The following is a 26841-nucleotide window of genomic DNA, read 5'->3' as shown; positions in this document are numbered from 1 at the left end:
TTTGGTGTGTTTTTTTATCGAAGTGTCTAAGTTTTACCTTCATCGTCAGGACGCGTCCTCCTCTTCCTCAGCTTCACCCCCCACCGGCTCCATCGATCTGCTGTGACAACACGAGGAGGAAACGTGCATCCTCCTCCTCTGAGGCGACCCGAAGGGAGCTACCGAGCGTTAGCATCGCGCTAGCATGACAACCAGAGGAAGAGCTGCCATCCTCCTCCTCCTCCTCCCCTGTGGCTTCGCTAGCAGCAGGTAAGTTAAAAAAAAAAAACTCTCGGCTCCTGCTAATTCATCGCTCGCTCGCGTTTTCTGCGCGGGGCTCGAAAGTGACGCGCGTGTGATCGCGCACAAGTTGGCGGCGAGTTAACTGTCGGCAGCGTGTCTGCGAACTGTAAATGGCGCAGGGTCAGGGTAAGTGGGCTAAGCTAGCGTTAGCACCCAGGGCTAGCCTCGGTGTCGCTGAGCAAACAGCTGTGTCTGATCTCTGGGCTCCACGGGAATTATAACCCCGCGGAAAGCTGCTCTGTAATCGGCTCCGTGGCGATGCGGGCTCGACGTCCACGTCCACCTCCAGATGATTCCGGGATCCGCTGGGTTTTTCTGCCATGTCTTGATCCTCTTTTTTTTTTTTTTTTTACCCCCTCTCTGCTCCTCCATATGTGGGTTTGTACTAATGTGCACTCGTAGCAACTAAACTTGTTCTACATGATTAAACACAGTGTGGAGGCAGGGGCGTGTGAATTCATTCAAATGGACATTTAAACTGCTAAATAATTAAATGTGATCTTGACTGAATGTATTTTGGAGTAGATTGTCAAATCTTCAGCTCTGTATTCCTTTTACTACTGTAACTAAAGGAAAATATTACAAGAAATGCTGGGATATTTCTCATCTGTGGTTCTGATAAATCATATTATAATGTATTTTGACCTGATTAACAATATTTCTTTGATATTAGTCTGTATCTCTTACTGCTCTGTTTCACAGGCCTCCATTATGGTCTTCAGTTGTGAGCCTATTGCTCCCGAATGGATGATGATTATCACGCCAGCCGGCGACGCCTGGATCAGTCACTCATGCCGACGGGAACCCTCACCCGGCCCTGCAGGTTATTTGAATTTCCTGTTCCACTCTGATAAAATACTAGGATATGTATTATTTACATATGTTGAGCTCCCGTTTGTCACCACAAGAAAATGTCCGGACAACTGGGTCTGGACTTTCTCCTGACTTTCACATGTGAATAATGTCATAGGGAGATTTTTCTGGGTCAGGTACTTTCACAAAAACAGGAAGATGTCCAAAACATTCAGGTGAGGGGTGGAGTCTAGGAAAACATGCAGGAGACAGGACACGACATGTATATTCCACTGCAAAAATCACATTTCCGCTTACAACATCAGCGTTGGCCTGTATCACCAAAAGCTCTTGAATCTCGTTGTCCAAGCTGACATCTTCAACATGTAGGACACCTCTTTGTGGGCTCACTCAGACATTCTCTGGAGTTTTGACAGGGGTCTGGCAGAAAAACTTCCAACAATGTCTGGAGCAACTGACTCTGACATTTGCATTCTCACATACAATGCCTCGGGATAATTTCAGGAGAATATCCGGAGTTCAGTGCATGTCTGAGAGCAGCTGCTGAGGTAAAAAGCAGGTAGCTAAAGGTTGAGGTTGTAATGCACAGTGGGGCAAACCACTAAATAAAACCCTACATATTTATCTCTATCTTTACACCTTGTATGTGCTGATAACTGGTACTCCGACTATTCGGTGTTGGTGTATTGTGCACTCAAAGTGCTTCACAATACAGGTCACATCCACCCATCCACACTTTCATACAGCAGTTCAATACGCAGTGCTTACATGGGCAATTTGGGGGTTCATTGTCTACCCCATGACACTTTGGCAAACATACCGGAGGAGCCAGGGATGGAACCACCAACCCCCTGGTTAGTGGACGACCCGCTCTACTTCCTGAGTGGCAGCTTGCTAACTTTTTACCAGCAGATTTGTTTTATTGATAAGCGAATCTTAACTTTTTGTCTGTCTAATCATTGGTGCTTGAGGACATAATACTTTGAATTATCTTACTCTCATCTTGCAGGCAGCAAGTTGAGCAAGAGTGAGATTATATAAATGGTTTTCATATTGATTTTTACTTCGTATACTTACTTTTCCATCTGAAATTATAGGCATGGAGCTGTAATATTAAAAGAACCCTGGTGAGATGATGTGTGCACCGCTCAATGTCTGGGAGCCAATGTTGATGTCAAGGCTTCTGCACACACTAACCAAATTAAAACTCAATTTTTTTTTGCAGGCTACTTGATGCATTTAAATCCAATATAAATATATGATAAAAGTAAAAAATGTGCAGCAGTTGTAGGCTGAACTATTAAGAATAATAGAAAGTAATGTTTCACTACATCAGTCATGTGTGGTGGGATCTCTCGGGATTCACAGTTTTGGCGACGGCAGAAGACGACTGTGCTGATTTTATGACGTCCACGAACAAGAAGGCGAGGCGGCTCTGGGATGACGGTTCACTTGATCACAAGAAAGTGAACAGTAAACTATTTTGTCTTTTTAATGGTCAATTATAAGAACTCCATAGCATAAGTATTGTTAATGGCCATACACAGAATTACAAAAGAGCATCAGTCATTTACTCCAGGACTTTGCTCTTGTTTATGACTTGATGAATACAAAGTGCGGGGTAGTTTCAGAATGTTCTCTCTGGCTGTATTTGTTTACCTTTTGGTATCTTGCCAATTGTACTGTTTTATTATAAATAACTAAGCGTCATATCAGTTTGCAGGCTTTAAAGTTAAAGGAAATTAGCTCAATTTCCTCATACCACTTTAAATTTGTTACACAACATCCCTGCGTACATCAAGACAAAGGATGGTTACAGAGGGAATGTTCACACAGTGTTCCAGCTTTGTCTGAACCGGTTTGACTTGAACATGGAAGCGAAGCACAAGATGACGGTTGCTCTCTGCACCACCGGATGGCGACATTTGCAAAACCACTGAATCTAAATGAAGGAACGTGTCTCATGATTTAATTGCATGTTCATTCTAACACAGGACACAAGTTTGACCTTTAACGTGACCTTGGAAAGTTAGGATGAACACACTTCTCCTGACTTTAATAGGGGGGGGGGCGTTCACTTGGAAACACTATTATAAACGGTGAGGTGTTGCAGTCCGGTTGTGTTTTTATATTCATTTCTGATTTTTCCACGTAAAGAATAAACATTGTCCCGGTACGTCAGCATCATCCCGGGTTATTACAGGATGAGAACATCCGGAGCCTGGGAAGTTCATCAGCATCCTCCTCTCCCCCCCCACCACCACCTCCTTCTCCTCCTCACCCTCTCTCTCCCTCCCTCTCTCTCTCACCCCCTACCCCAAGGGCCTCGCGAGCGCGCACGCGTGCGAAACTGCGTGGGAATGGCTGTTGCCGTGATCGAGGGGGTTGGGCCGCTCGCAGAGAGCTGCATGAGTTTGTAATGTCCGCCATGTTGGCCATGGCGTATTGAACCGGGGAGGAACAGCGGAGCCTAGGGGAAAGAGAGACCGACAGAGAGCGACCGAGACCCGGGCCTGCCCGGCTCTGTTCGCGCTGCTACGGACCCGAGCCTGCCCTCGATCGACCGGCTGACTCCCAGAGACCGCGGCAGATTCCTCCATGAGCGCTCGAGGCGGAGCTGCTGTTATTCCGAGCGGATCGAGTAGATTTGTGCTGCGTCTTTTCATATAAAAATGAGTAAATTGTCGTTTCGGGCTCGGGCGCTGGATGCTAGCAAGCCTCTGCCCGTCTTCCGCTGCGAGGATTTGCCGGACCTGCACGAATATGCCTCGATCAACCGGGCGGTGCCGCAGATGCCGACCGGGATGGAGAAGGAGGAGGAATCGGTATGTTTTTACATTTGCTGCCCGGCCGCTGCTGGATCTCTTTGGACGTGTTTTCGTGTCGACGGGCGCCGCGGTGCCTGCCTGCGCAAGCTTGTGCAAAATGGCCGCCATATCTGCGCTTTCCTGCACACGACGGCTCTCGACGAATACGCAATGTTCCGATCCCGTTCCACCGGCGGGCGCCGTCGTAAGAACACGACGATTCGATATTTTACTCGCGAGCCCGGTTGTGTTCACTTGTTTCACCTGAAAGTGCACTCGACGGCACAAAGGAGTCACGTGACTTTTCTCCGCTCCACCATTTTGTTGACTTTCTCTGTGGCGGCGGCGGAGGAGCGGGCGCAGGCCTCGGCCCCGGCCGGAGCTTCCGCGAGCGGAGGCCAGGGGGAGACACTGAGCCCGCCGCGGCCGCTCTGACAGCTGGGTGCTGCTTGTTGACAGCTCCGGCTCCGCCATGTGTGCCGAGCGCCGGCTGAGCTCCGCGAGCCGGGGCCGCGTGTACCGAGCAAGCCCCTTTTTATTTAACCGTAGCATATATTTGCATGGCTGCACAGCACTGGAATGCGGAAGTCTGATAAGTTATGGATGGAGATGGTGTTTGTTTTAAAGGCGGATTCACTCAAGTTTTCGGCATCTGGTTATTGCTGCAGCCGCGTTTAGTGTTTCTAGTTATTCATTAATTGCACTAATGGTGCATGCAAAACTTTGCACCTTGCAGCAGATCGGTGCCTGCGTCTGTCAGCGAGTGGTTTGTGAACAGTTGTGAGTTTATTGCAAATACAATTTTTGCAGTTTATACTTAAAAATCAATTAAAGGACTTCTTGGATCTTATGGACGTTTAGTTTGGTGCTAAAAGCTGCACTGATATGCAAATAGTTTGGATAAGATTCACTATTATTTCAGTTTTTAAACTAATCTGGTGTAGTTTATTTCTTGGCTTTTGCAGGGAGATAATTCATTATATAAATGTTTTGTTTGCCCTGTGCCTGTGGGAAGATTATATAAAGCCATTACTATAAGACCACAGCTTGTCAGGTTGGATAAAGCTCAGATAATGCATGAGAATTCCCAGCATAAGTAGAAAAGGTTTTCTAAGTAACGCTCCTCATTTGGTTTGTAGCTGTGCTGCTTTGATACTAGATTGTTAATGGGACATACATTTTCATTGTCAGTTGATTGGTGGTTATTACTGCTGGTTGTAGACCGCACATTGAGGGTCAGTGTATTATCTGTGTTTATTACTCGTCCTGGCCCGCTCCACTGAATTCCTCTCCGCACCTCATCAGCAGGAGAGCCCCCCCCCCCTGTTTGCAGCCGAGTTGCCTCAGCAGACACAAACACAAGGGAAGCACAGACAGGGGCCCGCGAAGTCAGCAGAAATCCTGCGCCGCCTCCCCTCCGGCCCTCCCCCCACCTACTGTACACATGCACACAGCGGCATTACATAACAGAGTGACAGAAGAGATAAAGAGGACAGTTTTACTACAAGGCTGTGCATGGCTTAGCTCCCTGACCTACATCCTGTCCAGCAACAATGGAGCGGTGCTGTGTCCGACTGAATGACCACAAGCTGGCTTAAGTGTTATGTTGATTCAAAGAAGCAAGTAAGCACACCTTGTGCGGCGCTACTATTGATCGCATTAATATTCATGCATGAGGATGCTCTTTTCTTTTTAAATCCTTCATTGCTGCTGGCAGCAGGGTTTGGCAAAGGGTTGAAAACATCTGGTGTGAAGAATCGGCTTTCATGCTGTCTTACCTGACTGAAAAATCTAACTGACCAATGTCTGTGCCATCATTGGTTGCAGTGGAACTGGAGATATGGGGCTTCATTAACTAATCATCTGTGTTTGCACAACGTTTACATGCAGCGTTTCAATTCACCTGCTGCGGCTGTATAACGAGACCTTACGTGATTACGTGTTCTGTCTTCAGACATTTTGTTCCTGTCGCGGTTTGTAGGATCATCGCCATGGTGGTGAATAGTAGGAACATCTTGTCCCGTCATATAATTAGGGAGTATGCAATCATTTTATTTACACAGTTAAATATTCAGAGATTCATAAAGTCCGGCTCAGATGAGCAGGTGAAGCTTGTGAGGAATCACAATGACTTTTTGAAAATGACAGGAAAGAGTGTTCATTGTAGAAAAGGACATGTGAAGAAATTAAACATCTCACAAGTCGGTACATTGTTTGCATCATAATTGTCAGTGCGGAATTTGTAAAGAGGATTATTACATTAATTGAAAAGAAATCAATTAGAAGGGTGTTCCGAGAGCGCAGCTGTATTTCTTGAGAAATTTGAGTACTTTGCTGACAGTTAGTCAAACAACAATGAAAACAAAACCTCCTTGGTAATCACAGTAATGATAACTTGCCAAATTAATGCAACACACCCACATTAATTTCATAGCTCCCAAACAGGGTTGCGTGTTTTACTGCTTGTATGTCATTTTGGTGTTTTGTGGTAGCTCATCAAGGGAACACTGATTCTCCGTTGAATTATTGATGGAGTAACGTAAATCTTGTGTCTTCTCTTTGGAATGCAGAGGTAGCTCGTCATGCTGTTTCTTGTTTGGTCTGCTTGTTGGTTTTGATTGCATGCGTGCAGCACTTCCAGGATTTGAAAACGGGATGTATGCCTTGACTCACAGAGCCGATCGCCACCCTCAACACTTCCTGGCCTATCCTCCTGTCGGCTCGGGCAGAAAACACCTGCTGAAGGCCACACTTTGTTGCCATGGCAACTTTTATTTGAATCAACTATTTCTTTCCCTTGGGAACAGTTAATGGAAGGAGCGCGTGGTGCAGTGAAAATAGATTTTCATTTGTATCCCCTCTATCTGCATCTGTGGCCATGACAAAGCACCACTGCTGCTGTGAAGTCTCCACAGTCCCAGAACATTTTGTGTAGAAGGGAGGGAAGTGAAAGATGGGTGTTCCTTTGTGTTTCGGAATGTGTAGTTAGAAGCTACCCTGTAATCAAAGGGTTTCAGAATTTGTCCCCACTGTGCATTCATGAAGAGATAGCACGAGGCAAGTGCGCATGCTGCCTCTTTTCATGTATTTTTATTTGGGAAGAATGAGAATAAAGACTGCTGAGTCATGTGCATGAACAGACTTAAAATAATTAGGCTTTTCCAGAAGGAAACGTACAGTAGTGACACTTTAACTTAAAATTTTGACTTAAAAGAGATTCACGTGATGCGTCCTAGAATAACCTAGTTTATCCATTCCCATGTGCCATTCACAAAAGCCCTTTATCCCTCAATTCCGCAGCAGAGGAAATCCCAGCCTGTGAACCGCAGTTGTGAGGATCACAGCTGCGTAAGATCAGGATATCTTTAGGTCAGGGGGCGGCTCAGGGATACCGGCTGCAATCTGCCAAGCTGATATCCTCTGCAGAAGTGTGCAATGGCAGGTCTGGCCCGGGCTCAGCCTTAATTGGTTCCTTACACGCACCCTTGATGCAGCTCCTTTTACTCACTAGACTAAGGGTTCGTCAGCATGTCAGACATTGGGGTTCAAAGGGCAAATGTTTTGGTCGAGGAGTTTGACAAATTACATGAGAGAACAAATCTTGCACTGCTTCGTTAAACATTGGGTCATTTCAGCACTTGCGGGAGACTCCTTTGTGTTTGTCATCTTGCCACTAGCATGGCAAATTGCTGTCAAGGAGGGAATGTTTGTAAGCAGGATTACACAAGGGGTGGGAATCTCTAGGTACATCACAATTTGATCTGATGGCCAAGATTCGATTACAAAACGATAACAGATGCATCTGTACATGATACATTTTTCATCACTGTGTGACTACTAGAGGTGTGCATCTTCTCTAGCCTCATGATTTGTGCTTTAAAAAAGTATCTTAGACTGTTGGTTATTACATGTGTGCTTTAGTTTGCTAAATATGTTAATAATTAATAAGTGGTCGGACCTCTCCACATTGATTTGACATTCTTTCAGTTTAGACTTGTCTGTTTTATCTTTAGCCTTTACTGTATCAGGGTTGTTCCACCTGACCCCCTTTGGCAGCATCGAGGTGCATTACTCCACTTGTCAACGAGAGATGCTGCTCCTCAGCTAATCTCATCTTTAACATTTAGAGCTGATCTTTTTTTTAAAAACCTGCTGAATTCATATATATGTTCCTAGATAAAGGTGCGTCGCTTCTTCTGCAACAAAGAAGTTTTAAAAAATATCTGCGTTGTTTGATAATCTGCGGGAAAGAACCTCTGTCTGCAGCCTGTGTGTCTGCCCGTCTCGGTCTCTCTCAAAAACTGATAACCGCATGTATTTAGTTATTAATCGTTGGTGTCGGATCATGATTCTGGATCGTCTGGTCAATTGAACCCTGACGTACTGACAGTGTACGTCTCTTGTTGTGTGTAGCAGATCAACTAAGGTGCGCACGTGTTTAAAGACGTGCGTCATTAACTCTAACTTCTAAATAGTGTTAGTGTTTATTGTTTAAGTTTTAAGTGAGAGCAGGTCAGCGGGAGAGTGGAGGGAGGACACTCAGGAGACTCTGATGCGGTAAAAGACCACCGGACCTTTTATGTGCGTCTGTCCTGATCATGAAGCAGCAGTGGTTATAATTATGCAGCAGCGGGACATTGCTAAAAAATCTATTACGCTGTGTCTCTGCATCGATGCAGAGTCGTCCACGTCCGCGCCATGATGCATCGAGAAACGATTTCAAGTGTGCTTCTGCAACCTAACTGCATTCAAAGCTTACTATTTTCAAGTTAAAGTTGCATGGTCCAGGGCTGGAGAACCAAGCAAAGCAAGGGATAGTTAAATGTATGATTACATGAAACTGTTGGCTATTTGCATGCGATTGTGTATTTGTGGGTAAAAGGCGGTGCAGAATTCAGTTTGGCCAGGCGGTCTGAAAACACTGGAACAATGAAAAACAAAATGGACCATTTGCATGTGTGAACATTTGTTTTTGGACCAGCTTAATTTTCTGACAAATTACCAGTCATTTGGGAATAGATGGCAGTATTTTTACATCCCACACTCATTTAGAGCCATCAGCGACCAGGCTGGGCGTCAGTGGGAGACTTGGACACTTTTGCTTCAGTCCCAGGGTCCATCCCTCCATTATTTATACCACTTGTCCTTTGAGGGTTCCAGCTGTAACTGAGCGAGAGGTTCACCTGGACAGGCATAGTCCCAGGATCCTCAAGGTTAAATTTACTATAGTCCAGTTGACACATTAAGTTGTTCTGTTTGTGTATTGGTTGTAGAGAAAGTACAACAAGGGGCTTGTTGAAAGGCTTTCCAGGGGCAGATGGGTTATCTTAGGACACATGCTGTGTCCTTTCATGCCAGCTCACAGCTCTCAATCGGTTCTCCTGTTACTCCACGCAGAGCTCCTCACGGCTTTGGATTATACTTAAGGCCCTAACCACTTAAAACTCCCACACAAATGACGAAGTGTCCAAAATTGAATCATTTTCGGGTAGTGGCAAATCAGCTACACACAGATTTGCTTTCGTTGATCGTTCTGTTTGCCAGCCACATTTGGTAGGTCATGGAACATTGACCCATGTCTCAAAATCTACCCAAGAAACCCGTGGTTAGAGAAATGTGTGTAATGTGCAAAACGAGTAGGCGTCCTGTTAAAGTAGTTTTTAGAGAAAGATTGGCCTTAGTCACTTTGACTGGATTGACCATCTGTTGCATCAACTACTGAAAAAAGTCAACACTTAAGATCTTTGGTGGCAGTACTATGTTTTTCAGGCGTATATCAGCAGTACGGCTGGCGACTTTAAATCAATATCATGATTATTTCAAACTTTGAACTCGATTACAATTAATCAGCAATTAATTTCTGCATCGTTCTGGTCACTCTAACCCTGATGTCCTGGCTGTGCGCTTCTTGTGTTTTGTGGCAGGTGGGATGGAGTGCTCACAAAACGTTAGACTTTTTTTCAATGTGTTAAAATATGTGTCATGAACAAACACTAGGAAAACTTTATCATAGAACATTTTAAAATTAATTTAGCCTTCGCCCAGCATAAAAATAATGTTGGTATGTTATACAACATCAGATTATATAATGAGAAAACATTCTGTGCTTGCAGAGTTCAAGAGTCAAACTGACTCATTTGCTTGTTCTGCCAAGTTAGTTAAAGTCCAAGATTTGTTTCTGGAGAAACTCGCAGGTGTTTCATCTTAACTCTCAGATTGTGCAACAGCTTTTTCTCTAAACCCGTCAGACAGATTGTCTTTCCAACTAACTTTGTTACTTCCTCGAACAAGAGATGTTGCAAATGAGAAACAGTGAGTCACTGCTGTGATGGTATGTTTGTGTGCAGGGTTTAAACTGACATGTTTGCCAGGAGGCTCTGGCTTTGAAGCACAACCTCACTGACTGTGACGCTCACCTCACTCGCAGTGGATTGTCACTATGCTTAGCAATACTCTGTGTCTCATGCCCCATTCAAGGCACCAAATCATATAACACCCTTCTACCGATGACACATTTCTCTCCGACACAGCAGCGAGAACTGTGACTGTTTCTATTTGCATAGCATCCTATTGCAAAAATACTTTTCTGCCTGCTTCGACAAGTTCAGCAAATTATTAGAGATAAGGTTGAAAAAAGAAAAAACTAACTGTGGAAGATATTCAGCTAAACGAATTTGGGAGGATATGGGACTGGCAGCACTATCCTGTTTTGAAATACAGTTTTTGCCATCATGTCTTGGACTAATTTAAATGGGCCTGCTATTAATTTCCCCATCATGGTTCAGCTCTAATACTAAATAAAGACAACAAAACGGGGAGTCGTTTCCATCTGTTGCGTATTTTGGATTTAACATTTCGCAACACTTTTCAGCTTTTCCCACCACACAGCTTATTGTGCAAATAAATCATACTGCGAGTCCAGTGAGAACTCTGGACTGTAATCATTTATCTGTGCATATCCATGTAATGAGGTCATTTTTATGAATAATCGCCTTGTCTACCAATATGTCCTGATGGACACTTTGCTGCGTGAACATGTCTCTTGGATGTAAACAACTAAATCAATAAAATAATTTCTGAAGAAAGTCTGCAGACCTCCTCAAATTGTAGACCTTGTATTTTAAATGGCTCTTTTCTCTCTGTCTTCCAGGAGCACCATCTCCAGCGGGCCATCTCGGCGCAGCAGGTGTACGGCGAGAAGCGGGACAACATGGTTATCCCCGTCCCAGAGGCAGAGTGCAACATCACGCACTACGAGTCCCTCTACCCCGGGGAGTTCAAGATGCCAAAGCAGCTTATTCACATACAGCGTGAGTAGCAGGCCACTCGCAACAGGGATTAACTTCTTAGCTGTGTTCGTGGTTGGCGAGCACGTGGTGATGTTGCTGTTTGGATGCGCCAGATGTGTTCGGAGGGTTTAGGCTGATGTTTGAGAGACTTGCGTGTTTGAGTTTCCGGTTTTAAAGAACAGTTCTGTTTGCGGCGGATGCTTCCATGAATGAGAGCACAACTGGCCACGAGTTTCATTTAGACATGTTTCTTAATACTGTCTTTCTTGAAAAGCTGTGAGTAAGATGGTTGTTGGCTGTAGTTTCTCTGACAGCAGATGTGCGATGTGAAAGAGTTGAGCCGTCTCCATGGGTGATACAAATTAGGGATTGGTTATTGATGGAGAAAGAAAAGATGATTGTCCTGGCAGTGTGCTCTGTTTAAAACTGAATTTGGCACATTTGTACAGGCGAAATGACAGGTTTGCAACCCAAGTGTTAATTGTAACCAGTGTTATTGTCTAAAACGTCACGCATCCCCCCTCTGCAAATATTTTACAGGCACCCAAATACACTGGGGCCAGCATCTGGACAACAATGTCTGTTGCCGTCTGAAACTTTGACTCCTTAGCTAAACAAAAAAATCTTATAAAGAAGTATTTCTCAGTTTGGACTGCCGCTGTTAGATGTGCTGTTTGAATTAACAGGGAAACCTGAGAGACCACTGGAGCAGAATCTTTCACCAGAACCCTGCAGCTCTATTTTTCTATTACCCAACAGTTTAAATATGGGGCTGTGAGGGGGAATGCTGCATACTTTCCAAATGCTTCAGGTTTTGACAGGTTAATGTGCTGATTATAGTGGTGCTCTGACAGTGCAGTGAACCTACTTCTTTCGCTCATCCAGGGGTCACAGTAACTGATGGATTACAGCAGACAGCCACTTGCCCAGTTTTACTAGACTAATATGTTATTGTCTGGAGAATTTCCAGTCCGCTGCTGGAGATTCTGGCCAGACTGGTAGGGCAAAATGAAAATAAAGTCACAGGGAATATTTATGAGCGAGCGGCTGGTAAAGTTTCCAGCCCGGGTGCTCGTGTTTGTCCTGCAGCACTGCTTTATTGAGGTGGTGAAGCACAGAAGCAAACACAAGCACAGTTAGTCATGATAAAATGGTTTAATTTCGGGTTTTTTTCACAGTTGGCAGGAGTTAGGTTGCTCAATAAAAATCCATCAATATTCTTTCATAGACATTTCAGTGTTTGTCTGATATGAAGATTTTCACTGTGCAGAAATGCATTTGTTCCCAAATTTTTTTTTCTTATTTGTTTTGTGTGTGTTTTCTATTATTTATGGTTAAACTGCGTTTATTGACTCTGATTGAAATGTACCGCTGCTAAATACAAATGACTGCATCATAAAATCATGACATGGCATTTATGACATTTTTATCTTGGTTCAACAGTAGCCACATAATTTATTCAAAATGTGAGTTTGCCTGTGGAAGATAAAATTAAATGTGAAATGATTATTCAGTCATTTGGTATGGTAGTATTCTGCATGGTGCAGCCTCCTGTAGTCGTGTTTACACAAGTGGAGCTGTGTTTAGCTGAGACAGTCCTTTTCCTATGTCTGGCTCTCCGGTGACCAACTCTTCTCCCTCTCGCAGCTTTCAGTTTGGATACAGAGCAGCCAGACTACGACCTAGATTCAGAGGATGAGACGTTTGTGAATAAGCTGAAGAAGAAGATGGAAATCACCGCCCTGCAGTTTGAAGAAATGATTGACCGGCTAGAGAAAGGCAGTGGACAACAGGTACTTTGTCCAATGTGTGCTTTGTGTGCAAGTTCACTAGTTTGCATGGTAGTTGCACAAACACCTTAATGGCTTTGTTTTACACAGAATACATGAACCCAAGGTTTCACACTGTGCTTGCCTCTGTACTGAATAAATCCTGGTTCTCTTACACTGTATTTTAGTAATTCAATAGGCAGGTTATCGCTTAAGACCTTAGTTTCTTTAATAGTTACTGAAAGCTAATGGTTTTCACGAGCTATTGTAATATTTGATTTAAATAAATTTTCTTAAATTAATACACCTGTAAACCTTAGTAGGTATGAGTTTATGGGGTATGCCTGGGGCGCAACTTCTGTTTTCTTTTCCAGAATTTAAATGGCTTGTTTAAAACACCAGGTTTCTCTATTTTATTACTTTTTTATTATACTCGGGGCACCTGAATACTTGTTAGGTTGCCGAGATGCGTAACCCTGCACTAACTTGGTCACTCCTGCGTTGCTCCGCAGCTCGTAACCCTGCAGGAAGCCAAACTACTGCTGAAAGAGGATGACGAGCTGATCAAGGAGGTTTTTGACTACTGGAGCCGCAAGAGGAAAGTCTGCAAGGGTGGCTCCCTTATCCCCAATGTCAAACAGGAGAAGAGGGATGGCTCTAGCACCAGCGACCCCTATGTGGCCTTCCGCCGACGCACGGAGAAGATGCAGACCCGAAAGGTACGAGCCTGTGGCCCGGATAATGAAGAAGACAAATGCTGTTGTACTTGTTGCACGCAAATTTTGGTGTCTCTGCGCACTAGTAATTGGATATGTTGCCGTTTGGTTGCATTTTTAGAACCGAAAGAATGACGAGGCGTCGTACGAGAAGATGCTGAAGCTGCGCCGGGACCTGAGCCGAGCTGTCACCATCCTGGAGATGATCAAGAGGCGAGAGAAGAGCAAGAGGGAACTGCTGCACCTCACGCTGGAGATTGTGGAGAAGAGGTAAGAAAGAGCAGCGTGTGAAACTGGCCGGGAGAGAGTTTGGCAGCGGTTGTTAAAGTTGTCTGCATTACATCAACTACCATGTTAGGCAACTGGATGCTATTATTTTTTCATGTGGATTTGGAATATGAGGAAATTGTGCAGCTGTGCCCTCGTTCTCTTCTTCCAAAGTTGTGTAAGGAATAATTTTTGATAGGTTTGAACAACTCAACATGTTTGTCCTCTTGAAAATGAGATCGTCACGGTGTCAGGCCTTTGCTACACGTGGTGTTGTGGATGGATTATGTGGTTAACTTCCATGTTTGATAAGATTTTTGTTTACTCATCAAGTTGAAACCCCAAGCTTGTGTCCTCAAGATTGATCGTGTAAAGGGTCGACCACATTTTCTGATAAGTCAAGCTTCGCTGCTCGTGTTAATTGGGGCCACAGTTATTACACCGTTTTGCATATATAATTAATTTAAAACTCACCCTATTTATTCAGTGGTGTCAGAAACAAATTAGCTCATGGACTCCTGTTGCTGTTATAGTCTTTTCATTTCCCCCCGCAGTCTGTTAGGCACTACAGTGAACTATATGTTTGTCTTATTTTGTGTATTGGATGGATTTTTTTTCCTCTACCGACTTCCACTTTGAATTGTTCCTGTTTTTCCTCCTCCGTGGAGCCTTAGTGATCCATCTAAACATGACATCCGAATGGAATGAATTTCCTCTGAAAGTAGCTGTCAGTGCGAGCTTAAATTGGACCCTTCTCCTTGAAGTGCTTTTGATTTGTAGTGACATTTCAATTTCCTCTTGTTATCCCCAGCCTGGTTTTTGCCTGCGCATCACTGCCAGTGTTCACTCGCAGATTGGTCCATTCTATTCTCGGTAGATAGCTTCTCTAGACCACTACATGATCTCATGCGGGTGTAGAGTGATCCAGGTCACAATTGCCACGCGTCCCACAATTGTGTGTTTTGGCCTGTGTGATGCACAGACGTTGTGGTTCTGTTGGCCACAGCTGTGCAGTCATACAGCTGAATATTCAAGTTTAAATTACAATATAATATAAACAGGTTTCTCCATATTTCAGACTTTACAGTAGAGCCTGACGGATTTATCAGTTATCTGATTTAAAAATTGCCTTTCACAGACATCAGTGTCTGCGCTATTGTTTGGCGATGTGCTCAGATGTGAAAATGATAACATTACAGAGTAAACAATGCAGAAGAAATAGCATTTATGTTGACATTTAATTTATAATGTACTTTCTTATTACAAGTTTTATGTATTTGGTTGTCGTTTTAATATATAGTGATTTATAATAAAGATTAAAAATACAATCAGTCGGGCTCGACTATGAAGTGAATATTTTTCACTGTCGTGCAGCTACTAAAATACTCACCTCCTTCTCTCTGTCTGTCAGGAATGTCATGCCAGACTATGGCAGTGAGGTGATGGCAGAGGCTCTGGCGCAGCGGGCTCTCGTGAAGCCTGTCTACACCATCCCCATCATTCCTCTGTCCAACAGTAACCAGTACAGACATCAGGACCACTTGGACATGAAGGACTACAAGAAGGTAAGGTCACACGTTGTCCATAACACACTGTCCTACTGCGAGGAACAGTATGGAGAATGAATCCAGCCTCTCGTTGTGGGTGTTGGAACAGAATGTCTACACAAGTATGGGAGATGTTATTGACTTTGCATTTGTCCTTCTCCTGAGTCAATTCACACACTGCTGTACTGACATTGGCTGAAATGATGAGCTGTATTATGCAGTGTGTATCTCACATTGAGCTCAGACTCAATGATTCTTGGCTGTTTTACTGTTGGAAAAAGTGGTTGATTTTGTGGTTGAGTTACTGATGATCTATTTTTCAAGTAAGGAAAAACAATGCTTAATGGTTTTTTTTTTTAAATCCTGTGATTGTACATGCGTATCAGAGGAAGTACTTCTACCATGCTCTGGTTGTTCATTTGTCTACCACGCTGTTCATGTCTGTTAATCAGGGTTATGTCATTTAGGGGGTAGGGTACCCAGTTAATGTGCTGACTCCATCAAACTCAAACACATTTAATGTACGGCTGCTTTGTCACATGCTTCCACCTTATCCTACTTCATTACACAGCACTACAGTGAACTCTGTGTCACCTCCTCTCATTATAACTTCATTAGCTTCAATGTCCAACAACCCTCCCCCTGCCCGGCCAGGAGGCAACTATTCCCCCACCCCCTTTCCTCTTTACATTTTCCCCTCTACCAGCTGGTTGACTTTTCCCTTTTGTTTACAGACGCTCATTTTTAGTTTAACTCTGCCCCCCCTTCATTACTCTAGCCCTCATTTCTTCCATTGATTTGACACCGCAGTCCCTTGCCTCTCTGTTTGCTTTGTCCCCTGCGTCTAGGGACTGAATAGAATCAGACTAATCCTAGTGGAGTTGGAGTCTGTTCAGGCAGGGAGGGGTCGTCCCACTGGGGAAGTTAGGGTCAACGGTGGATTGAGGGGGGGGGGGCAGCCATCTGGCTAGGCGGCGGCATCTGGCACGTGCTGCCATCTGCATATCAATGCCTCTTTTACTCGCTGTTGTTTCTACACACTCCGCAGCCGTGCGTAGACCACCAACACTGGACCACCACCAACAGAATGTCGTAGCAACTTGAAATGCCTTTTTAATTATGCAGTCTGCAGCGCAAACATTTCATCACTGTCTCCCTCCCATCTTCACAGCCGGAGAAGACAGAGGCCGTGCGAACCAAAAGGAAATATGAAAAGAAACCCAAGATCCCTCCTCTTTCAACACCGCAACATTCAGGGCCCTCTGTGTTCAATCCCAAGGACCTCAATCAGTACGATTTCCCCAGCTCAGACGAAGAACCATTCTCACAGGTAACGCGATTTCGTTTCAGACGTATGTGAATGATTCATCTATGCTTGTGATGTGGTTATTACAATATTTATATAGATTCAAAACAAAAGGAAATAAGCTGTTTATCACCCAGACAATATTGACTGTTCTGATCATATCTAGTGTTTCAAAGAACGTTATGCTCTTGATTTACTGAAGTTGTTTTTATTGTGCAGATCCATTCAGGTTCCTCGGAGGCAGAAGAGGAGAATGACCCAGATGGCTGCTACGCGTTCAGGAGGAAGGCCGGCTGTCAGTACTACGCTGTGAGTGCCCTCCTGTGACTCCCATGCTTCTATTTATAGTGCCAACAGCAGGCTGACCAGTCTGGCTGCCCTGGCTGTTAGTCTTCCACTCTCTGCTGGACAACACAATCCAATAATAAAGGCTCCCCTTTTTCTTTTTCTTTTTTTTTTATCTGCTCGGTTAACTTTAATATCTGATGTCTGTTTCCCTCTTTTTTTCTTTCTCTGCCTCTCCTCTCCATCTTCCTCCAGTCTCGTCCAACCCAGAGCGGCAACTGGCCCTGGGTAAGCCCGTCAGAGGGCGGGATCGGCGACCCACGCTTCCGCTTCTGTCTGACGTCGCTGAACACGCCGCGGCGCTGCATAGGTGCGGCGCGGCGCCGCGTGGGCAGAGGGGGCAGGTGAGTTCAGTCTGGCTGAATGGTTTACCTCATACTTGATATGATCAGTGAAACTTGGATCCTTCTGAAAGTACACAGGCGAAATGAAAGTGGATTGTTTCCAGGTCCTAAACAAACTAAATTTAAAAACCAGTGAACATGTTTTGTGAAGCTTTTAAAACATAATTTCACATCTTCTGACATTTGATAGGTAAAAGACTAAGTAGCTGCTCATGTGCTATTTACATTAATTATCTGTGTTATACCTAAGTCTATAAATTAAGTCAAGAAATGGAGGTCTGAGAAAAACTAGAAGTATGAAATTAAATGTGTAGAAATGCTGCCAATATCAATACTGAGCCGGGGAAAGTCAGCCAAGTGTTGGCTGTAGCTGCCGAGGTTGTTTACCATAGCAGCTCTTTGGCAGTTTCCCAGAGATCATTTGGCGGGCACATTCTATGATAAATAACCAAGCTGGCTGGTAAAGTGATGAACACGGCTCTTTCAGTTTGGGATTCACCTGCCACAATGGCCTGTAGACAATTTAGAAAACTTAGCCTCCGCTGAGTTTAAACAGCGGCGTGTCCCGCAGCTTTGTCTGCTATCTCCTCAGTAATTACACAGACGATTGAGCAAAGCACAGTGACTGGAGGAGTCGGCCAGAGGCTTCCACAGGGCCAATTTTTACACTTTAACCATAAACTTTAAATGACTATAAATGTAAAGTGAATGCAAATACAACCAAATATATAGAACTTGAATGAAGGAAATAACAATGAAATGTTTCAGATTGGCAGATTTTTTGTCGCCCAATGAAATAAGATCAGTATAAGTTGATCAGGCTCTGGTTATAACGTGGCCTTTCTGCTAGCACCAGCCTTAGACCAAACTAAAATAGATTGCCCTACTAATGGAAAGTCTAGAGTCTTTTCTGGGTTTTAACAAACATTACAGCGTCACGTGGCTGTGAACTTAGAGTCATGTTCCATTACAGAAGTTCTCTGCTCTTGATAAAATTGCATGCGTTTGTCATACCATGCTATATTTGGTACTGGCCCACTGGGCGTTTTAATTACACGGCGGGTATGCGTGGAATAGCCAGACTTGTGCGTTGGGCCAGACATAACTGAAGGATGTTGATGTTGTAACGCACTGATGAAGGCTACAAAATGTTTTACATTTCATCAGACCTCAAATGACTTGTGGTCACTGTTGAGGATGTGTTGTGCTTATTGCTGGTTTGTGTTTCAGGGTTTTGTTGGACAGAGCGCACACAGATCTAGACAACATCTGTCAGAGCCTGGACTCTGACCCGGAGCCAGAACCACTCACCTCACCACTTCCAAGCTCTCCGCTCCGCAACTCTAACGCCAGTACCTCAGAAACCAATACCTCGGACCCAGCCAGCTCCTCCCACCTTCCCACCTCTTCATCGTCCCGGACGTCTCCGTTATCATCATCATCATCAACACCAATGGACCTCAGCCAGATTCTTTTGAACATTAAATCTAGCCGCTGGAGGCACTTCAGACCACGGACGCTATCCCATCACCCCTTGGGTGGAGGAGACTTGTCTCGCAGAGGATTTAGGGATTGTAGCCGGACAGTGTCAGGACTAACCAGGACCTTGTCTGGAGGATCCAGCTCCCAGAACCGCACCGGCTCTGCCCCTACCCCAGTCAATGGTGAGTCAGTAGTTTCCTCTTTTGTGCAGCTTGGTGTTTTCTTATACGTCTTTGGTTTTGTACGTGTAAAAGTTTCACAGCTAAATATTTTTATTGGTCCAGAACAGTTCATTTTATTGCTTTATTGCATTTCTTGGAATCACAAGGAGCTCATTTAATATAGTTGAGATGTCATTCTACGAGGTTAGCGTTTCTGGCAGTAATTTCTTGGAGTAAATTCAACAAAAGCCCAATTGTCCTTTGTGCGCTCGCTGCTGTAATTAAAGAAGGATCTGAATTCAGGCCGAACATCAGTCAGAAAAACAATTTTCCTTCAGTTCATTTCGCAACTGTTATCTGAAGTCAACATCCGTCTTCAACGAACTGAAGACCTTTTTCTTTTTGTGGGAGTGTTGTCTGAAGTCTTCAGTGTCACTTTTTGGTTTCAGCCTGCTCTCAGGTTATCTTGTTGTTTTTATTAATGTTTTAATTCACAATCCTGGCCAGTAATTCACATTCTGATCTGGTAACACTGCATTCTGTATCATCTATTTTCTGCTGCTCGGTATTAATGCGTTATTGCCGCCAATACAGATCCCATTACTCCTGAAAGATTCCTGACCATTGTTTTGGTATATGTAATTTTTATTTATCATTAATAACAGACGTCTGGGGATGTGTGTGCTGGTGTAAACAGGAAGTAGATTGTGTACTTCGCAGCTGGTTGTTCACTTGTAGAAAAAACTACAAATGAGAAACAACAATAGTATTAAAAAGACAATTAATTACTTTTCTCGGAGAAACACTGAGGTGGGGCTAGAAGTGTTCACAACGTGTTGCCTTCACTGCCCTGGAATTTGTAGATGCTTGAAAACTCTGAGCATGGACATGAAGCGTACTTGTAGCCAGAGTGATGTGTTTCTAAACTAACACTAATACTGTGGATGTACATCTCGAGTGATGAGGAGAAAAAGGGAAAGTTTTGGTTTTAAAGCCACACGACTGAGCTGAGTGGCGTTTGGTTCGAGGCTTGCTGCTTCTCTCGGGCAACACTTTTTGATGAGGTGGCTCAAAGGTAGATTGCTCCGCTCCGTGCTGCTGCTGCGGAATCACAGGAACTCTCTGCTTTCAGACCCTCGTTCCACATCATGTTAAACGAGTTACTGCTCCTGTGACTTGGGGGAGTCGATCAGAAATGCTGTTGTATAAATAGATGAGAGAGAGGTGTGACAGAGCTAGAGAGAGCACAAGGTGGGGGATATTTGAAAATAAGCTATTTGGTGAAATGCCAAGCAAATTATGCTGGATTTAGGTTTGGTCATATATCTGTTCTCCAAACGTCCCGAGTGTGGATACTCTAAGGATGAAAAAAGTGTGGATGTCAGCATTAGGCCGTTACTCTGGATATTCTACACTAATCTTAGGAGTCTGACTCTATGAAAACGTAATTTGAATTAAATAAACATTTGTTTGTGTTGCTTCGAACCTACTGTTTTACTTTGTGGTCACCGCTGTGTGACAGTAGATACTGACCAATCTTGGTGAAGGTTTCTGGTTTTGGAATTTGTGCCTGTGGAATCGAGAAATGATTTGCAAAGGCCTGAGGTTTTTAATCTTTGTGATGAATGCTTTAATTTGAAAAAAAAGAATAAATACATTCCACCCTGAGGGTTCATTCATTCATTAAACATGAAATTGAAGGAACATATATGAAATGTGATAATTTGTTGAGTTTCACCAAAGCTTTGAGTGATGTAGTGAGTGTTGCTTTGTTTGGCTGCTTTTCTAGAAAATTAAAAATATCTCAGATTCATGAGCTCAGTATTTTTATAAAGAATAAACCTCACCATTAATCTGACAAGATATTTGAATACCACAGTGCTCTTGACAGTTTTGAAACAACTCGAATCTCATTTAGTGCAGATGTGAACATTTAATCAGTTTCTTATTGTTTATTCTAAGCCGTTCAGTTTTACCATCGTCATATGAAGACGTGTGCACCTTACAGTCTGTAGTGCTGCAACAATAAGTCGATGAGTCTATTGATAGAAAACTGTTAAAACCGGCTGCTTTGATACCTGAATAGATTTTCAGCAAAAAATCCCAAACATTCTCTGGCTCCGGTTTCTCATGAGTGTTTGATCCGTGTCTTTTTTCATGTGTGACAGTAAACTGAGCGTCTGGCTTGTAAAATAAAACAACTAAATGTAAAGATTTGAACTGTCAGAAACTGTTTGTTTATAGGCAAATTGACGGAGCAGATAAAGGAAGAATAATCTATATTTGCAGCCCTGTTTGGTTCCGGCTTGATTCTTCTTCTGACACAATGAATAGAAATCTCTTGACCGCTCTAGTACGTGCACCGCAGGTTGAATACCTTGTATTAAAGCGGGAGAGTCAGGTCTCAGGAGTATAAACCATTTTAACTGACTTTGTTGTTGCCGTTAAACCGGACTTTCTTGCCTTGAACCCCGGAGCAACACTCCCACACCCAATAGATCAGTGTGTTGTCATGCCACAATGCTCCTGCTCTCTGAACGCTCCCAGAGGAGCTTTGCTTTTGTACAGACTTACTGTAAATCAGTATGTGCCAATGTCTGCTATTTCCATTTAAAAGCACTGTTGGATGATGTTGCTTTAGAATGTGAATAATCATTTTTACTTTATGTTTTAAAGGCTAAATGCTCATTGTTCCACATCACTGAATAAAAGGGAAAGGTCCCCTTGTGTAGCTTTAAAATATGTAGTTTTCATCAGTTCAGTCAATGTTTTATTGACCTGTGCTTTTCCATCCTGACCCGAGAAAGAGTGTTAAACGTGATGATATGTAAATCAAAGCAAGCTCATGTATAACAGCTTCTTGAACTGGCCTTCAAAAGCATGCAAGTCCAAACAGACCCGTCAAGTTTGTAAATGTGTCTGAAAATCTGGACTAAAGTTTCAGTTGAAAGCCACAACATGCACAACTTTCCCAAATCCTGCCTCAGACTGGAGCGTCTTCTCCTTCCTGTCCACAGTGTTCACGGCTGAGCAGTACCAGCAGCACCAGGAGCAGCTGGCCCTCATGCAGAAACAGCAGCTGGAGCAGAGTCAAAAGCAGCAACAAGCCAACAACCCTGCAACAGCCACCAAGACACAGGTTAGTGAGGATTCACACGCAGCCCAGAGCCTGTGCTGCACATCTGAAGTAAAACATCTTTTAATTAAAGGAGAGATTCTGCTCATGTTCAGGTTCATGCAAAGTCACGATTTGCTGCGATTGCCTGCACAGGTTGGAATAGAACAGGAGGTGAAGGTTTGCCACATTTTCTGTGGGGGAGAGGAGCTTTATTTACCACAGACTTTCTGCTTTCTAACTGTGCAGAACTTTCACAGTACATTCACAAAAACCCTATATAACAGACTAGAGAAAACAAACACTGAAAAAGCATCATATTTCTCCTTTAAAAACAAAAGGAAGCAGCCATTACAGGCGTGAAAGGGTTGTAAGGGGAGGAAGCAAAAAGATAAAACTCCCAGGTGTCGATATCTTTACACGGGTCAGCATCTGATTTTTATGTACCTACGTTTATTGACCGGGTCGTTTCCTGAGTCCTGAATAGTGGCTCACAAGCCAGAGTTCTCCCAGATATGGAAATAATTTTAGAGTTGAAGGTCAGTTCACCCATCCTTAAGGAAACAGGAGACATCCTCATTCCCACGAGCAGTATTCATACCACTGGTGGTTCCTGTTTGCCAGCAGAAATGCAGAGCTCAGCAGTTTGATACATTTTAAACAGAGCGGCCAAAGTCTCTGGCACAGACCCACATGTTTTTCTCCCTCCCCGGTTTCCATCCAGGCACTTGTGTCCAAGACGTTAGACCAGGCCAGCGCCCAGTTCGCTGCTTCAGCCCTCGTCACCACGGACCAGCTGCTGGCCTTCAAGTCCAAAGAGGAGCTGGTGCTGGCGAGTGGAGTCAACGGTGTCCTGGCAGGCGCAGGTGAGAGACGCTTATTCTATTATTGATTTCATTTAACTTATACCGGAGACTTTAAATACAAAAAATTTAATAAAACTTGATTGATTGAAACCTTAAAGGTTGGGAACCATTACAACCTCAAAGGGAATAATTGGTGAAAACTGTATTTAAGTGGTTAATGTAAAAACTTGACTTTTTGAAGCAGTTATTGCCCCGAGATCACTTGTCTCTTCCCCTTGTGTGTGAACCAAGGTGGGAAAACCATTGAAAGCACTTAACAATATAATGCAGCCCATTACAACAGCTCGGAAAATTACCAGAGAGTTTCATCATCATCATCACTCAAGCAATGTCAACAAAAACGGATCATTATCAGTTTCACAGAGGCAGCGTTTGTTGCAGCATGTTGTGATAGATTGCATTAGACTGTGCAGCGGTGTCTCGTGAAATCTGTTGTGCTTCATTCAGATTCCTGTGGCGTCCCGTCTGTTTTTCCATTTGCACTCAAAAGCTCTTTTCTCTGTTCAAACAGGCGTTTTCAAAGGCTTGCACCTCTCCAGCACAACTGCAGCCCTTCACCAGACCAACCAGTCGACACACAGCGCCACCTCCGCAGCCCCGACTTTCCTCCAGCCCTCTGCTAACTCGGCCACGCCCTCGCCAGCCAACGCCGTCCCCACCTCCCTCACCTCCACCCCCAGCGCCCACGCAGCGGCGGCGCTCGGGCTCCTGGGATGCAGCGCTGCCAACGCCACCCCCGCCACCACTCAGGTCCTCATCGGGAACAACATCTGTCTGAGCGTGCCGTCGGCCGCCAGCCTGGCCGGACGCCACATCCCCCGGACCCTCGGCAACGTGCCGCCCTCTGCCTTAAAGCTGTCCGCCGCCACCAACCTGCAGATGCCCAAAGTCTCCGGAGCATCGTCCATGGACATGGGCTCAAGGTGAGACTCTACTGCAGCAGCACATTACAGTTATTTAAAGGAATCTTTTTCTTTATTTACAAGAGTTAGTTTGCATCGCTACAGTCAAAATCCCATTAGCTTAGCATCAAGATAAGAAACACAGGGAAATAATGCAAATAATGTTGCTACAGAACTAAAGCTGCAGAGCCTCAAAGCCTCCGGCGATCAGATGATGTTTCAGACACAAAAAAAACAAGAATGTTGTTTATACATAAATGTGCAAACCCAGAAAGGAACATTTTGTATGTTTCTGTTGTTGCAGCAGTATCAGATTAGCTTTTATATCAAATATGTGTCAGGATAATCAGAAGATATAAAGCCCCGTTGCATTAATAAAACAATCCCTGGTTTAAGTATAAGCTGGAGCCGGTGGATCTCGTCTAAAACGCAGCGTCTGCCAGAGACTGAGAATCCACACGAGAGACGCTGAAATCGAGACATCAGAGCTCTTCAGTGGCTACACACAGAACAGATCTGTGACAGTGGAAGAAACAAGTGGTTGATCTCTCCATCTTTTCCTGTCCTCCGCAGGGATAATCACGACGAAGACAAGCCAGCACTGAACAGTATAGCAGACAACACAGTGGCCATGGAGGTGACGTAGTAGCGGTGCAGTGAAGAGTCCACTCTTTAGGTGCTGTGCATCGTAGCATCGGGAATGCAAAAGGGACAGCAGGACTCTGATGCAGACTGACAGGACGACGGGCGACTGCGGCCGCTCGCTTGCAATTCTCATCTCTCATACTTTTTAACCTTTTTTTGTTTTGGTTTTTTTGTTACTGTTAAAAGTAAAAGATTGACATCTGTAAATTATGAATATGGCAAAATTAGTATCTGTACAGTAACTACATATTTGTAATATCCCCTGTATATATATTACTTGAATACAGAACTGTCCATTTGTGATGTTTTGCACTTGGGAGTCAAACTTAAAGGAAAAAAAAATACGAGCCAAGTAACTTGTGGCGAGTGTGAGAGATGTGGGAGTTGTATAGAGAGGAGTTTTATCACATCATGTGCATGGTGCGGAGCCTGCTGTTTTTATCTATTTATTGTGCTGTGTTTACAGTTTTTTTGTTTTTTGGTTTGTTTTTGTTTTTTTTATTTGTACACTGTACCTTTGTTGGTTCATGTGCTGTAGTAAATGTTAGGTAGCTACGGACTCCTGGGTATTTTTGTATATTGTGAACACAAAGCAGGTCCCTCCCCCTTCACACACACACAAACACACACACACACACACTTATTTTGGGTCCCTGTGCTTCTCTCTGTCAATCATGTGAAAATCAATGGTGACGTACATACAGACCAGGAGAGCCAGGAGGAAGAAGAAGAGGAGGTGGTGTGACTGTGGGAGTTTTCATCAGCATTGTCCCAACCACAAGTAACAAAACAGGGATGAAGTCTCTTCCCAGAAGCCTTTGCTGCTTCTGATTAAAGCACTATTTTTTTTGTCGTGATGTTTTTGTTCATGGTTTTTGATAAATATCCTAATGCTGCTTTTGTATTTTGTTTTCAAAGGGGTCGTCCTTTTCATGCAAGCGGAGTCTCCCCCTTTTTCTATTTGTTTTATCCCACAAACGTTTTTGTAAAACAAAAAAATGAGTTATTTTTGTAATTTTTTTTTTCTCGTTCTTGTGGTAAACTTGATTGTAAGCTATTCGTTTATTGAAAGACTTCATTCATTTGTTGATTTGTTACTTGTTCATGCATAGGTGATAAGGGAGGTGAATGGGCAGTGATCGCTGTACGTGTTTCATCATTCCAGTTTTTAAAAACAAAAAATGCTAATGACTGGGGACGGAGGGGCTGTGAGAGAACGACACATTTTCTCTCCTCTCTTTCCCCTTTTTCTTTATTCTTTTTTTTTTTTTTTTTTTTTCTTTGAAAAAAGAATCTCCAGACGGCTGCAAGGCCAAAAACCACAAGTATTGGGTGCCTTCCTTTGGGGAATTTAATGTTCTCTCTTCTGTGAAGAGTTAGGCACAAAGGCAGCATTACTTAGTAGTGCTTCTCGTCTTTGTCAGAATCTGAATGCCCAGTCCAATGGCAGGATATATCCTTGAGGTTTACTTGTCCCACCTGGAGGCTGAAAAGACTAAAAAAAATGTGACAGAACTCTCACTAAAATAAGACAATAAAGCCCAGGGCATTAAATGTGAATTGTTTGGACTCTGGTGTCTCCTTATCAAAGTGTGTGTGTTTGTGAGTGTGTGTGTGTCTGTGACTGTGTGTGTGTGTTCTCTCAGAAGCATCAGGAACTTTAAATAGAGTTAATGTGAAGCTGCTGCCTCCAGCTACACATTCAGCATAAACACATGAGTGATCCTCAGAATTTTTTTGCAAAAAAGGCGAAGCAGAGGGAAACAAATTCTTTTCTGCCCGTTCGAAAACATGTTGAATTTGTGATTTTATTAAGACTCGAAAGTCCCTTCACTCCAAAACTTTTCTGTACCGAAGAAACTTATGACAACAAATTAAATGTTGGTTACTTTTTCACAGCTCAGGGAGAACAGGAAGGAGTAATAAGTTCTCGCTCGGTTGACTCTGGAGCTGCGTGCCTCACACACAGACACACACACACTTTGCCCTGCGTCAGTGTTCCAACAGAAAGCAAAACAACACACATTCCCTGTAGCAACTCAGTTGTGTAGATATCACTTTCTCATCAGTGGCCAAATTACTCCCGAGTTTTTCAATCTGGCCGTGCTGGGCCGCTGCCAGCTCCACTGACACACACATTGTTTATGTTGTGGAGAAGAGATCAGTCAGCAGGACGACAAGTGGC

At 43.8% G+C, this 26841-nt stretch overlaps 1 protein-coding gene across 2 annotated transcripts; it reads left to right on the top strand.

The window, feature by feature from the left end:
* Nucleotides 1–26216, top strand: epc1a (enhancer of polycomb homolog 1 (Drosophila) a). Of its 2 annotated transcripts, XM_034572952.1 has the most exons (15): nucleotides 1–249; nucleotides 985–1105; nucleotides 11053–11212; nucleotides 12839–12984; nucleotides 13473–13679; nucleotides 13798–13946; nucleotides 15355–15508; nucleotides 16662–16820; nucleotides 17016–17105; nucleotides 17337–17485; nucleotides 18716–19149; nucleotides 22146–22267; nucleotides 22968–23109; nucleotides 23621–24032; nucleotides 24585–26216. In XM_034572952.1, the coding sequence occupies exons 3-15, from the start codon at nucleotides 11113–11115 to the stop codon at nucleotides 24655–24657; spliced, it is 2337 nt and encodes a 778-aa protein (XP_034428843.1). In that variant the 5' UTR covers nucleotides 1–249; nucleotides 985–1105; nucleotides 11053–11112; the 3' UTR covers nucleotides 24658–26216. The 2 variants fall into 2 exon arrangements, with proteins under 2 accessions (XP_034428843.1, XP_034428842.1); XM_034572951.1 differs by lacking the exons at nucleotides 1–249; nucleotides 985–1105 and adding an exon at nucleotides 3415–3920.
* Nucleotides 26217–26841: the final 625 nt, after the last annotated feature.

The sequence above is a fragment of the Hippoglossus hippoglossus genome, chromosome 20, assembly GCF_009819705.1.
Source record: "Hippoglossus hippoglossus isolate fHipHip1 chromosome 20, fHipHip1.pri, whole genome shotgun sequence".
NCBI classification, from domain to species: domain Eukaryota; kingdom Metazoa; phylum Chordata; class Actinopteri; order Pleuronectiformes; family Pleuronectidae; genus Hippoglossus; species Hippoglossus hippoglossus.
The sequence above is the reverse complement of the archived record's forward strand: the minus strand, read 5'-3'. Positions and strand labels throughout refer to the sequence as shown.